The sequence below is a fragment of the Phasianus colchicus genome, chromosome 14, assembly GCF_987193195.1.
Source record: "Phasianus colchicus chromosome 14, bPhaCol1.hap1.1, whole genome shotgun sequence".
NCBI classification, from domain to species: domain Eukaryota; kingdom Metazoa; phylum Chordata; class Aves; order Galliformes; family Phasianidae; genus Phasianus; species Phasianus colchicus.
This window is the reverse complement of record NC_143449.1, coordinates 7,470,333-7,485,320: the sequence shown is the minus strand read 5'-3', so window position 1 is coordinate 7,485,320 and position 14,988 is coordinate 7,470,333. Positions and strand designations below refer to the sequence as shown.

Genomic DNA, 14,988 nt, shown 5'->3' with positions numbered 1-14,988 from the left:
TCAAGTGAACCTCAGCAATTATTTAATAATAATATTATAATTATTTAATCTTTTTTTTTTTTTTTTAAAACAGAAGCACAAGTGTTGATCAGAACTTGCACAACTACATACTACCAAACATAACTGCTTTTTGAAAACCTTTCTACAAAACATTTATCCTCCAACAGCCCTTTTCAAGTCACTGCCGAGGAAATAATAAGTTTTCACTATGTTCTGAAAGTCATTAAAATTGCCTTTTGACGGATCAGCTTTCAAAAGCTACAAACCAGAAAGCAAGACTTTTGTTTCTTACCTGTAATGTCTTTCCCAGACCCATACAGTGAGCAAGAATGCATCCAGAACCAGGAGATGTCTTTGTCTTTTTAACAGATTCACAACAGCAATCCCACATGAACTGAACACCTGAATAAAATTTTTGAAAATTTTCTCATTAAACATTCACTTATTTAAAGTTCAGTTGGTAAGAGTGATCACTGCAAGATCATCTCTCTCACAAAAGCAGTTCTCGGAGTAATTACTGATCCATTTCTGTTAACTAGATAGTGTTTGAGATGAGTTCTGCTTTGAAATCAATTACACTCACAGTTCTCGCTGATGATACTGGATTAAACTGGATTAAAAAATACTGTTGTGAAGACTGCAGATTACTTCAACCTTGGGGACAGGGAGAAAAGAGGAAATACAACAGCACTGGCAAGGGCACTGCAGAAAGACTAGCACGATCTTGGTAATCAGCAAGAAGAAATTTAAATCAAGACAAATCATATGTACAGCTTTATACTTAAAAAAGGGAAGAATGAAGAAAGAACAGTGACAGCTGAAAAAGGATAGAAAATATAATTCTAAATTAAAAAAGGGTCTACTGGGTGATTTTTTTTGTTCTTTGCTGCTTATATATTGGGGAGCTGCATTCTCCCATGCTATACTCAGAACAGATGAATCTTCAACTCTGTCCCGTCTGGTTCAAAGCACCGCCCTTTAAGAGCTGAACTAAGTACAAAAGGTTCTTATTGAAATGGAAATAGTGGCTATTATGAACTTGGGGGAAGATTTAAATGAACAGAATTGGGCGATTGATAAAATCATGATTGGTCATTCTCCTTTTCTTCATCAAATCACAAAAAAACAAAAAACAAAAAAACAAAAAACAACCCAAAACCAGAAAATGCAGTCAGGATATATCAGGTATTAGGAAAAATATTCCTGATGAGAAAGCCAGGAAAATGTTGTGAGGTTTTTAAATCCTCATTGAAAACTATGAAAATCAAATGGGCAAATTCCTCAACAGAATGGTATACTTATATTTCATTCTATCTCAGTGCACGGAATTACATAATGCTAAGGGGCCTTCCAACTTCAAATTTTTACGACTCTGCCTCTAAAATATATCTATGAATTGGTGTTCATTTAATTTTGTTCAGATCTTCCAAATGCACAACATTAAACATGACATTCTGGCATTTGCCTGCCAAGAAGTTTTTATTATTCTAAATTCAGATTGTGTAGGACATTCAGCCAGAGTAAAAATAAAATTAAAAAAGAATTTTACAAGTGTTTTAAATCTTTTTTCTTACCATCTACTTGGTGTGGTTTCAGTCTGGTAACTATACTCCTGTGAACCTGCACTAATGGTTCTTTTGTTTCTTCATCTTCATCTAAAACCAGCTTAGTTGTAATGGGACATTTCAGAGGTGAAGCATCTTCTATCTCTATCACCTATAATCAGAAACAGTGCATCACAAGAATACTTCACATGTGAATAATGTCAAGCATTTGACAGTCACTAACTTTAGCAAAAATGGAAGTCATTAATTAAGAGAAATCCTTAATTCTTTACCATGCATCATTAGCTTACTTTGGGAGATGGCTTTTACCCCACGGAAAGTGAAGCAACAGGCAATTGAAACAGCTTTCAAAAGATCTCGGTAGCCTTGAATAAAAGTCACCAAGGTTAAGCTGCAAACTACAAGTAGCTTACAAGGCTAGAAGTGAGCATTTTTAAAATTACTTACCAAATTAAACTAGAAATATGTCATCTTGAACATCATCATCAATTCAACCTCCTACCATTTTACAATAAAAAGAGAACATACCTCTCTCAACTTCTCTCTCTCCCGTTCTCTTTCTGCTATACGTTTTCTTCTTTCTTCTTCCTCTTTAAGTGCATTCTGTGTCTCTGTTCTAAGCTTATCATCTTTAATGATCTTCCTAATTTTCTTTCTGCCTTTTCCGGGAGATTTTGAATCATCGTTTTCCTCATCTTCAGAATTACTCTATTACAAATTAAATAAATAAAGTCTTAACAAGAACGTTATGACAGATCATCAAATCCTTGATTTTCAATTAAGCCCTCAGAAATTTTCATACACACTGGTGGATTTTAGTTCATAGAAAAAAAAAGATATTGTGGTTGCTTTTTTTTTTTTTTTTAATCAGGTAGTCTGTATGCAAAAAAGAAGTGCCACCTTAACTATAATGTATTGAGATACTAAAGAGAAGCCCAGTTGTGCAAAAGCAGTATTGAAGATAGTGTTTTCATATAATATTAAATAATGGGTTAATAAATAACTGTTTTGCTGCTCTAGTGGTGCTAAATCAGTTCAGCAGAGCCTACACTTTTGCCATCTTCTAAATTTAATTTTAGAAATTCCATTTACACAAAATATATGGTCCATTTAAAACATATATATTTTTATCAACATCTAAACAGGAAATGGGTTCAGTTAACCCAGTTTTTTTCTGTCCATACTGATGCCATTTTACAAATTTTAACTTACTTACCATTGAGAGAAATTGTAATTTTTTACTGTACTTTGCACAGAGAAATCTGAGATACCTAAGTCCCTAAATCAGCTGACATGAGAAACAGGAACTCCTTTCCCCAACTATTAATTCAAAGCACAATACACTACCTTATTGTTGTTTTCACTTGAAGAATCATCTGGAACTTTTATACGTCTTCGTTTCTTTTTCTGTTTGTAACTGCGCTGATTTTCTTCTGCCTCAGCTTTCTTGGCAGACCTATAAAAAAATAGAAATCTTACTGACACATAATGGTAACTGATTGCTTCACTAACAGACAACAACATAAAATTACAGGAACTACACTGCTATGTAAGAATATACACTCCTTTTGCGCACTCAGTTTTTCTTCCAAATGCTCTCCTCCCCCTTATCTCACTGGACACACATAGTAACAATCTTTTCTGGACAACTTTGAAGAACTTCAGTCACAAAGTAACAGTTTGCTACTGCAATCCACCATTCCATGATCAATGCAACTAGCACAAAAATGCTCATTTTTTCCTGAACATTCTTCCTATTGCCTCATCAATAGGGCAATTTCCCTGTACCACACAGTGCAGTAGAAATGCAGAACAGTTACGCTTGCTGCAAAGTTAATTGGCAGACACAAAAGATGTATCAAAGGTTTTAAAACCTGATCCAAAGTCACGTAAGTCAGAAAAGCCTTCACATTTTACAATCTCACTGCCTAGACGGCACTACTGAAAAACATAAACCAAAACCCGAACGTAACATAAGCACAGTTACATCTTTGCATACCTTGTTCTTGGACGTTGGTCATCTTCAGACTCGCTGACTTCTTCACTAACTGCAGATTCATGAAATTCTGAGTCATTTGAATCATCGCTGCTCACTTTAAAAGTGAAGTAGGATTTCATGTTGAATATTATTGCAAGGTCAGCAAGCAACATTACATATTCTCTAATTGTACAACAACCATTCAAGAGCAACAAGCAATATAAAAGTTCGTATCAGGCACTATGGGACCCACCTTGCATACTGAGAAGCAACAGTAATAATAAGGGATTACACAGTAGAAACCACGTAAGCACTGAGCCCTGATGGGTGGCATGTTTTGCCAGCAAGACTTAAATTCTTTTTACGTTAACGCACCTAAGCATAGCTTACGAGCAAATGACAGATAGCATTGTATTGGAAAGCTTCACATTTCAAAGACAGTGAGTGATGGGGAACAGAAAGAAGTTGACAGAACAAAAGATGATCTTCAGTTAAATACAAGCTTTTGTTTCCAGTGTTTCAGATATCATTTTATAATCACGATCCACAATTCACGCAAAAAGAACAATTTACTACCAACATACACAATTATATTGCTGTGTTTATGGGTTGAAGATCTTCAGGTAATGCAGGTATAAAAAGGACTCAAGAGACAATTACAAATATACCTGAAACAGCAGCATTAGGTAATATTTCCATAATTACTTTTAGGAGTTAGTACTGGCATTTAAATAATTAAAATCAATGCGCTATTTAGCAACTTTTTAATTTAGTTCAACTTTGAACACAGTAGATAGCTAAACTTTTAGGGGCCACAAGACTTAAAAAAAGATTGTTCCTACATACTTAGTGGAACATAATTCTACAGGACAGGAGATTGTGAGGTGGAAGAAGTCGTATTGTTCTACTTGGGACTAATTCACAAGACTTATGCTAAAAAATGCTGAAGAAAAATGTTTCTGATAGAGCAATGTTAGAAAATGAAAAGTATATCTTCAATGTGCAACCTCAGTTCTAGTGCCACGAACCACTGTCAACATTTACAAGGATCAGCGTGGAAGCAAGCATTTACTTTTACCATTCCTCAGCTCCTCTTTTCAAAACAATTAAGTGCTAGTGGTTGATATCCTTTGTTCTCACATGCAACAAAGGAAAAAAGAAAGCTAAAACAGGCATAATTTCATAGTGCCATCTACTGTTCAGCTAAAGCTTGCAATATTTAAACTCCAGCATGGAGAAAATGTTGATGATGCACGGGCCTATTCACAGTCCAAGGAAAAAGAGAAATTATATAAAGGGAAACACTAAGTTTTCATGAATTAGAGTTACTAGGTTTCACTCTGGTATTTGAAATTAACATTTTGAGATCAAAAAGATTAATCCAATTGAGAGGATACAGCAGTGAAGATAGATGTAACCTGCCGCAGTCATTTATTTTAAATAGAGCTATTTACCAAACACAGAAAAGAGAATTCTAGACTTAATACACAAGAAAGCTTACACCGAGATTTTAAAATTACAGAGTTTCAGATCTACATTTTGACCTGCTTTGGGCTTGTGTTATAGAACTAAGTACTCAGTGACAAAAATGTTTGGATTATATACCTTTCCTTCTATTTCTGCGCTTCCCTTCTTTTGTTTCTTTAGGTTTCCCCTTCTTTTCTTCACCAGATTCTCCGTCACTCACTGTCAGTCTGTGCCTCAGCAATCTGTGTCTGTATCTGGGCTTCTTTGAGTCCTCTTCCTCTGAATTCGACTCAGAATTATCTTCCTTTTCATTGTCTTCTGTCAGAGATATAAAAAAAAAGTTAGTACAACATGCACACTGGTCTTCCTTTTCTTAAATTTGGTAAGAATTATAGTCAGAATGCACTTAGGCTTATTTCTGCACTATTTCAAAAAGGTATCTGACAACATAGAGTTGTTCTCTCAAACATTATTATTTTATATATTTTACACTGCCTGTACACTTGCACCATCTGTTGCAATGACTATGGCTGTTAGCTGAATTACTCATTTGCATGTCTTACTGATCTTCATAGATTATTCCTTATAAAAGGAACTGGCTACAAAATCAGAATACTTAAAAAAAAAAAAAAACACAAAACATAAAACCCAACACTGTCAGAAGAGTACAAGAGATGACAGTCATGATCATGGACTCTGTCTCTTTACTAACTAGCAACATCAATTTTGTTGCTGCTGAAAACTGAGGAAATTTTAATAATCACCATTTTTCCTAAGAGACCTTTGAAATTATGACAGGCACTACAGCACCACTTGTTTTCCAGATGCATTTGGTGCTCACCATCATCTCCTGTGTTTTCAGTTTGCTTTCCAGTTTTCTTTTTTCCTTCATCCGACTCTTCATCAGAAGATGCATCCTCATCAGAGGAAAGATTGGCTTTGATTTCTTCTAAAAGCATTTTCTTGGCAATTCTTTGAAGTAAAACAGAAAAAACTATGTATTCCATTGTTCAAACATATCTATGAACGATAAATGTAATCCTATACCATTCAGAACTTCAAAAAAGGTTTGAAAGCTGAACAAAAAAAAGGCATGATGAAAAGTTGTGATAAGACAGGATATAAAAGCAAAATCTTGAGTTAAATACATTGTGTTAACTTGCTTTTAGGAAGCAGATCTCTACCATGATTCTTAAAAGTTTCATACTTTACAATAAGACTGCAGACAGTTATAAAGTTTACAAGCAAATATTTTGTTTCATTCATGGTCTATCTGCTTTATTCTTCTCCATTCTTATCTCTCCTCATCTCTGCCAAGATAGACACATACACAAGGTCTAATTGTAACAGAAATAGTAAAGACAAAATCTTAATTCTCAAATCGTTTCCTCTCCCAAAATTTAGCACTAAAAGTGCCTCAGTTTCTTGAGGCACCTAATCTACACAGTTAGCATTTACATAAACAGCAACAGTTTTAAAAGCAGTGTATCACTGAATGCGTGTTTTAATCACAGAGAAAAAGCTGTAAGATGCATTAATTCACAGGTTTAAAAAAACCCTATATCTACACAGTTTGCTTTCAACTGTGTTAGCACTCTAAGTGCCTGAGCCCATCCTACAGCAAAAGAGATGCTGCATTAATTGCTGTAACACAGTGAGTCTCAAGAACTGGCAGTAAGTGCCTGGAGGGAAAAAAACCATGCTGAACCTCTCATACAACTACAAGCACTTGCCTTCAGCAACTATATAGAAAGTAACACATGTAAATACGTGTGTGCGTGTGTCTATACAGAGATTTATTAAAGATTAAAAAATCATTGATGAAAAAGATTTATTAAACATTATGGGACTTGATCTTCAAAAGAAAATTACTACCTTATTTCCACAAACCCCACAGCTTCCCACTTTCATCTCAGCACAATAACATTTTCAGCTAATGTGCAAAAAGCTACTATGGAAAAACCGTTTCTTTACATGCTCTTGCAACATAAAAAAAGAAAAATAACAACCACCTTGTATGAATATATACATCCATGGGAAAGTATGAAATGATGCGTCAAACAGACAGGAAAATAGTGGACTTATCTGAGAACTCCTACTTCCAGGGAAAAAAAAGTCCTGAAAGAATGAAACTCTCCTCATGTAAGTATTAGAATTATTATACTTCCCATTACATGATTATCAATATTAAATGAAAAGCTTTTTTTCCTAGGTCAGATCTGGTCTGTTTTGCATTTTGGGAGACTCAATGTATACTGCATGCACAAGTTCAGAATGGGAGAGTCTTGATAAGTCAGGACAACCATTCAAAAACCACAATCTAGGCTTCACTTGGAACTGGCAGACGAATGTCGATCTCTTAAAATACAGCTGCTTATGTATAAGAAAATTAAACTTGTTACATTTAGGTAGTACTATAAAAATGATTTTAAAGAACATTCCATTTTGTAGCATATAGAAGATCTCTAAAACAAAACAACTTTCCAGGAGGAATTTTCCCAAGGCACTTTCCACATGTTTCACACTGTTATCTTCTATTTTTACAACACTGTTTTCCAGAAAGTTTTTAAAGCTGACATACATTATTATTAAAAGATGGAAGTAAAATGGCTTGGTAAACAGCATGAAGCCACTTAAGATAGCTCAACGAGTTACAAACCATCCACCATTCTAAACATCCCTTCTTACCCCCTCCCTTTTTTATGTGTAGAAATAGCTTGCAAAGAAATAGTTAACTAAAACACAATGTTATTGGTGAACTTTTAGTTCTATATATGTCAACAGATCACACTGTGAACCCAAAGAAAAAGTCCATAGATAAGTAACGTTCTCTTCTGAAAGTGTTTGCATTACATAGGGGATTTTGAAAAGGGACTTTTTTTCTTCTCCAAATAATTATCACATCATGTACAGCATCAGGAATAAATAACTCACGTAAGAACTTAAGATTATGTTTCTTCCATCTTTTAAAGATTCAAAGGACTTCCTATAGAAACTGCTTGCAATACCACTGGTGGTTGGTTTTCCTTTATTTTTTTAAAGCTTTTCATGTAAACTAACACTGAAACTCAGACAGCATCAGTTTAGACACTTGTCTCATTTAAAAAACAAGAGTATCACCAGTGCTGTATCTTGGAAGAGAAAAATGCAGTAACACCAAAAAGAACTGCAAATTTTTCAAATTCGGTCCTGAAAATACTGCCTTGTAACACTGCCTTTGGCTGTGTGTCATACTCAGTTGTATCAGCAAATAACAAAACTTCAGTATGGATAATGATACTTACCTTTCACACAAGACACTTTTAAGAATGCACTGATTTATTTTTAAACAAGATTGACTGGTTTTTAACGAGAAGACAAGCATTTTCATTTGATCTTTACCTTTATGAAATACTTAAGAAAAACAAAAACAGTGAACAAATCATTCACCTAGAGAAAACCCCACACATAAAATCTAGTACCTATAAACAAAAGGTACAGCTATTTCTCTACTGACCATCATCATAATCACCAATCAACTACAACTCTTCAGATTGGGTGAGCTTATTAGTTTCTAATTACTTAGTATAATCTTAATTAATTAGTTCTTGTTTTTATATATATTTTTGGCTAGGATAAAGATTCAACTACTTTTAATCAAAAGGAAATTGAACTATTTGTTGAGTGACAACACCTACATTCTATTTCGTGCTTTCTATTGGAATGGCATTTGTCAAAAAATGTAAGACACTGCTCAGACGTACAGAATTCACGATTCCTCCTTTTAATGTAACCACACATCCAATTAGAATTAAAGTGTAAGCAATATTAGAACCAGACAGATTAACTCTTGTTAATGTATCTGACAAGTGACTGATGTAATGAACAGCTTACATCATTTAGAGTAAATTCAGTACTGAACTCTTGAAACTTGTTTTAAAGTTAAAATATGCCACTCCAAGTAAGTGAGCACATTTCTATTACAAGATGTAAAATCATATAAAGTGACCAGGCTTCTAAGGGATGAAAACTGAATGCCTTGATATAACATTTTAACATTTGTACCAACATCAAACTGTAAGCACCAAGAAAAACAGGTCACGATGGTGTGAAAATCCCTCCACTGCCATTCTCCCAGAGCAATCCATATAGAGCAGAAAGTACAACACACCTATGTACTATCAAAAGGTAACACGTACTTGCATCGAGGATATAAAACACATTCTTTTGCCAACTAGATTTAACAGCTGAACACTGCAAGAAGCTTTAAATAAGAAAAACACAGAACTGTATGACCTCCAGCCCAGGACTTCAGGTAGTACAGAATACCTGCGTTTCATTCATTTCTACCATGCAGCTACTGTGACCTTGAGCACGTCATGTTGCCTAGTCCCACTGCATCTTGTCTAAACACATCATAAGATTTGTAATAAGGACATCTTTCCAACTTTATATAGAGCTTGAAGAATGGGGCTGTAATCTCAACCAGGACATAAAAATGAATTCTTATATAAAATTATACATACATTTATTCTAATCAGGATTTAAACATACTACACCATTTTAAGAATAACACTGAAAATAAACATTTATAAATGAATTGGTTATTACGTATTTTTCAACTTAAATAAAGGAAAAAATGTTTTTATAAGGAAGAAAATGGGAAGTTACCTAGCAGCTGCTTATGAACAGCACAAGACTCCCTTAAGTAATCCTTCAGACATTTCAGCAAAAATAGAATACTGGGTGCACCCTCTCCTGACGTGGGATTAAATCCACAAGATAATTTGCACCATTTTCGTTCATGAATTTTGAAGTGCCAAAACGATGGACTCATTTATAGCTTGTCAAAAATCTTGATGAGAAAATGCTAACACTCCAATTTTCTTCTTAAATCATAATTTTAGATATTACTTAAGCATTGAGATGTGCTACTACCAATTAGATTATATGAATTCACACGTAGTGTTCATAAATACCTACTAAGAGTGCGTAGAAACAAAGTTGCCCAAAACAAGCCTACGAGGACAAAAAAGTAAGACACCAGGTGGCTAATAAAAGCCACCTTTCTTCCAGTAATGTTCTAACATTACTGTGTTAAATGGGCTGCTGATACACTGCTGAACATTTAGACCCAATTAAAACATATTTTGAGAGATTAATGCTTGGATGGAATACCATATACGTCTTAAAAAAGTCAAAACTGTCAAACTTCTTCTAACTACTATGCTGTGCTGAAACAGTCTTATTTTCAAGCTGTCAGAGTTGTATTAAATTAAATGCTTGGACAAGAAAAATGTTTTACAAAAATTTATTGCATCCATCAAATACTTAAAGGCATTCTGCATTAAATACACTATTTACTTCTTAATAAACAAAACTACCGCAAACATATTAAACAGTATCATTTAAAAGATCAGAAGGACCAATAATAGATAATTACACAATATAAGATGAAAGCATACAGCACTGTCTGTCATATTATGACCCACTTGGATATTGCATTTTGGCAAAAAATTATTTCAAGACTAGTAATATTCATGTCATGCACATCCAAAGGTATGCAAATAACAGAACATCTAAACTAGAAACTTGTAAACATGAAAGCTCCCACACTACAAATACCCAGTAGTTACTATATCCCCTCTTTGGCCTGGAAGAAAATAGGCAACTTATCTGAATAGTAGGTGAACTATTTAAACACTCTGTGTTGAGTAAACAGAAAAACAAGCTATTTAATTCTCAAATTTGTTCCATCTTTTTACATTTTATCTTTCTGATTTTGGTGCTAAGTGCAACACATGCTGAATGTAAAATTAGTCTGCAGTTACCAGTTAACTTGTCTGAAGGTTGACAGGACTGTTTATTGACAACACCTCCCCATTTCATAAAATATATATTCAGAATATTACCTAAATAAAAACTTCAACAAAGATTCATCTTTAAAAGAAATTACAGAAACTGATTTTTAAAACCTAAATTGATATTTCTGATTTATTCAATATCAATTAACTCTTAAACTAACAGTGAAGATCACTCAGTAACATTTGTACTGTGAGCACTGAACTTTGACAGTGTAGGCTTAGTTATCGACCAAAAAAACAGGAACATTTAAGAAACAAGAAAAAAAAAAAAAGAAAAAAAAAATCAAAACAGGACTGAAATTAATGCACCTTAAAAAAAAAAGAAAAAGAAAAAAAAGCACTTGTATTACCAATGCTTACATGTTCTGCTTATGACCCTGTGCTGTCAAGACCCTAAAAAGCATTGTTCTTTAAAATTAAATTTGATGTCTGAAAACAGGCAAGAGCTACATTACTAGCAACATTTTGATGCCAAACTGAGGTGCGTAAAGGATATAAAACAGTGTTTTCAAAATTTACTTCAGTCACACACCAAAACGTACAACTCTGTGAAACAAGGATCCCATATTCTAAACTAATAAGGCTCAGAAGCAGAAAAAGACTCCATCAGAAATTGTGCAAAGCTACAAAGCTGGTCCCACACATTCTAAATGGCAAAAAAAATCAGTTTCTGAAATACTGTATAAAAATTAGTTGATCAAATCTTTAGTCTAACTACAATAACTTCAAAAAAGAAACTCCAGCTCACAGTTGAGCAATGCTTTATGTTATGCATTAACTTATTAGGAAATGAAGCTTTTATATTTTCTAGCCAGGTTAATTTTGGTAACTACAACAGTATTGGTAAAATATGTCTTAATAAACTAACTGTATCTTACATAAATTTGCTTTTATTAAACTTGAGACTGAAGCAATACATAAGCCACAAATTTGAAAATACTTATGCAAGACTTAAAATGTTATAATTAAGATCTCTCTGATATCAGCTGCCCCTATGCACATTCTCTGTAGAATCAGGGCTTAGCTAACACATTAGTGAGTTCAATTATTCTATAATGGATTAGAACTCAGTTTAAATAAAAGCTTCAAACATCTGTAATAGTGCTTTCTATACATTTTTTCTCTTTATTGAGAAAACGTGTTTCAAATAAAAAAAGCAAATTACGCAACATTAAAAACCAAACTCTATATGTGAAGATTTCAGCACTGCATACTGCACAGATAGAAATTTTTTCCTTCTATTCATGTTATAACTAACTGAAATTCACATTTCTCAGAAGTAGGTTTTTACCTGCCTGAATGAAACACTTCTCACAATACCCACATTTTCAGTGTGAACAGAAAATGGACAGCGGCAGTGCATTTATAACACGCCCTATGCAAGGTGTGTTAGTTAACACTTCTAAATACTTTCTTTGCATTTCTGGATTTTGGCCTCTGTTCTCTGGCCCCTTGTTCAAACTTGCTGGAAGCCTGTGAGCGAGTCTTTACAAGGCAGGTAGTCCTGGTTTCTACAACCTGCTTTCTCTTCCGTTGCGCCGGTTTGCGCCCACGCCTAGGGTGTGTTATATAAACCTTTTTTAAGTCCTTATGGATGCAATCATACCTATTCTCAGGATCGTCATCATCATCATCTTCCTCCTCCTCCATTGGAACAGTCCTTGATTTAGTCTCTCCCTCATCTCCTGTGTGAGGAAGGGGAAATAAAAACACTTAATAAATGTAAAACCCATAATAAATAACACAGTGCGTGCATCCCTGCCCATGGCAACTAGATGATCTTTAAGATCCATTCAAACCCAAACCATTCTATGACTCCATGATCAAGAATTCCCATATAAAAATAAGTTGTTTGTTGAACTGTAAAAAGCTATTAGCTCAATTTGAGGAGCTCTGTAACAAAAAATCACTAACTAGAAGTCCAGGCTGCTCTGTAGCCATTAAGACGTACTTGAGAACAATAATCCTTGCCTATCTTTGCTTTCAAAGTGTTAAAGACACGGCACGTACATTTGTTATGTATATGTGAAGACATATTTTGAGAACTACATGGGTTATCCTTACAAGCAAGTATCAAAACTCAGCTGTACAATATGGTCACTGTCTCACAGCACAGGACAATTAAATACAACACACAGCAGGAGGAGAATTACAGAATATGACACGTGCCTCTAAGTTCCTCTGCACCTCCCTAAATGAACAGAGAGGATTTCAGATAGCAGATTGTTTCTAGCACACTTTCAAATCCCACTCCCCTTTCTCTTCCCTAACTCACACATAAGTAAAATTTAGTAGTAATATCAAGCTTCAGAAAAAGATGCCAACATTCTAATGAACTGATATCCTCTCGTTCATCATTTCCATATTTTCATCAGACCAAAATCAGTCTGCAAAAGGCTTGCTCCCAGTTGTTTTTACATATGCCTGTCCTGGAACTAGTACTAATCAGAAGTTTGACAAAACTCTAAGAGATGATTACAGAAGTCCCTCACTCTCAGGCCTGGATAAAAAGAAACACCTTGCTGGTTAAATCGATTCTAAGCCTCAGTTAACAACTTGAGCTCATTCAACCACAGGAGAGACTCCTTTATTTACTTGCTTATCAAACCACCGATAAACTGAAAGGAAGTTTGCTTTCTCTTAAAATCAAATAGCAAAGTTGCATTCTCATAGAAACATACAACATAAAAGGTTGCAAGAGACCACTCAATATTATCTATCTACTCCAACTTCTTCTCAAAGGAGAGCTAATTGCAAGTGAGATCAGTCTTCATCCGGCCTTGTCCAGTTTTGAGTATCCACAAGGTCAGGGATTTCAAAGATGAACAGGGCAACCACTTCCAGGCAATGATCATCTTCAACATGAACAATTTTCTCTGAGTATCTGATCAGAAATCTCCTTGTTGCAACTTCTATTCACAGTCACCCATCCTTTCACTGTGCACCTGGCTCAGCCTTCTCTATACTCACCCAAAAGGTAGTTAAGAAGACAGCAATTAAGATTCCCCAGCTTTATCATTTTCTCTTCAGACTAAATCACCCAGTTCTCTCTCAGATTATCAATTATCCCACCTCACCATCTTATTCTTCCCATTCGTACATTGTTATCCCTCTAATTGATGCACCAATGAAGCAGAGAACTGTTGTGTATGTGTTATTGTAGAGTACTGTCCATTATTAACTCTTTGCATAACCCCCTCAGCAATGACATCACTGGAGAAGCATGATTTTAGCTGTAAAGGAAAAAAAACTGCAAATCCCAGTATTATACATCTAGTGATTTAAATAAACCCACTTCACTGCAGGATCTTAAAAACAAACTTAGTACAAGGCCGTATGACATGTAAAGTAAGAAACTTATTTTCCAACTGTTATTTCTATAATTATGTAAAATATCATTAGTCCAACTTTGCTCTCCTACAGGGTTATAAATCCAAAGTTGCATGGCAGCTGGAAAAATTAACTTCACACAACTAAACTGCAGGAAACACCCATGAAGAGATGGGTATCAAGTTAGTAGGAAAAAGAAAGAATAAGATGTTTTACGTACTTTTTTTTTTCCTCTCTGCTTAGAAATTACTGTCCTCACAAAATCTCATTTTGCACTAAGCAGTAATACGTAGAAGGTTCTATCTACAATGAGTTTCTCTAAAAACCAAAGTACCACCACCCTTCTGCTGTATTCACAAATACATTACAGTGTTATCATTTTTAACTTGTAACTTCACTAACGACTTGGAGATACCGGAGTCAACAGTTACAGTAAAGACATGGACAGAAAGTTTTCTGAGACATCATTAGAAATGAGCAAATAGAAAACAACTTCCCCATTACAGCAATCAACAGCAAATAGTTTTGTTTTTTTTTTTTACTTGCAAATTCATTTCTTAAAAAGCATCCGCAGAGTCCAGTTAACATGAAAACTACCCTTCCTTTTTAAGTTCTCTAAAACCAACCACCCAAATCCAGAAGTTCTGAACTTTTTTTTTAAAAAAAAAACTCCCTGAAGATATTAGGTATTGATGAAGGAGCAATTCATCTTGAAAAAAACAGAGCAGCAATAATAAGTAACACTGCTATGAAAACAGTAAGTGATGACACTTCTGTTAATTGACAACAGGTGCTTTAGTGCTGC

General features: G+C 34.5%; 1 protein-coding gene across 6 annotated transcripts in view; it reads right to left on the bottom strand.

Moving 5' to 3' along the window:
- ATRX (ATRX chromatin remodeler) overlaps positions 1–14,988 on the bottom strand; it is a 76,737-nt gene that overhangs the window by 34,928 nt on the left and 26,821 nt on the right. For 5 of the 6 annotated variants that reach the window (XM_031594448.2, XM_031594445.2, XM_031594447.2 and 2 more), the window contains 8 exons: positions 12,460–12,538; positions 5,852–5,982; positions 5,149–5,328; positions 3,565–3,658; positions 2,913–3,021; positions 2,094–2,273; positions 1,575–1,716; positions 293–402 (listed from right to left, as the gene is read on the bottom strand). In XM_031594448.2, coding sequence (XP_031450308.2) covers positions 293–402; positions 1,575–1,716; positions 2,094–2,273; positions 2,913–3,021; positions 3,565–3,658; positions 5,149–5,328; positions 5,852–5,982; positions 12,460–12,538 — 1,025 coding nt within the window. The remainder of the gene's footprint in view (positions 1–292; positions 403–1,574; positions 1,717–2,093; positions 2,274–2,912; positions 3,022–3,564; positions 3,659–5,148; positions 5,329–5,851; positions 5,983–12,459; positions 12,539–14,988) is intronic. The other variant, XM_031594446.2, reaches the window with a different exon arrangement.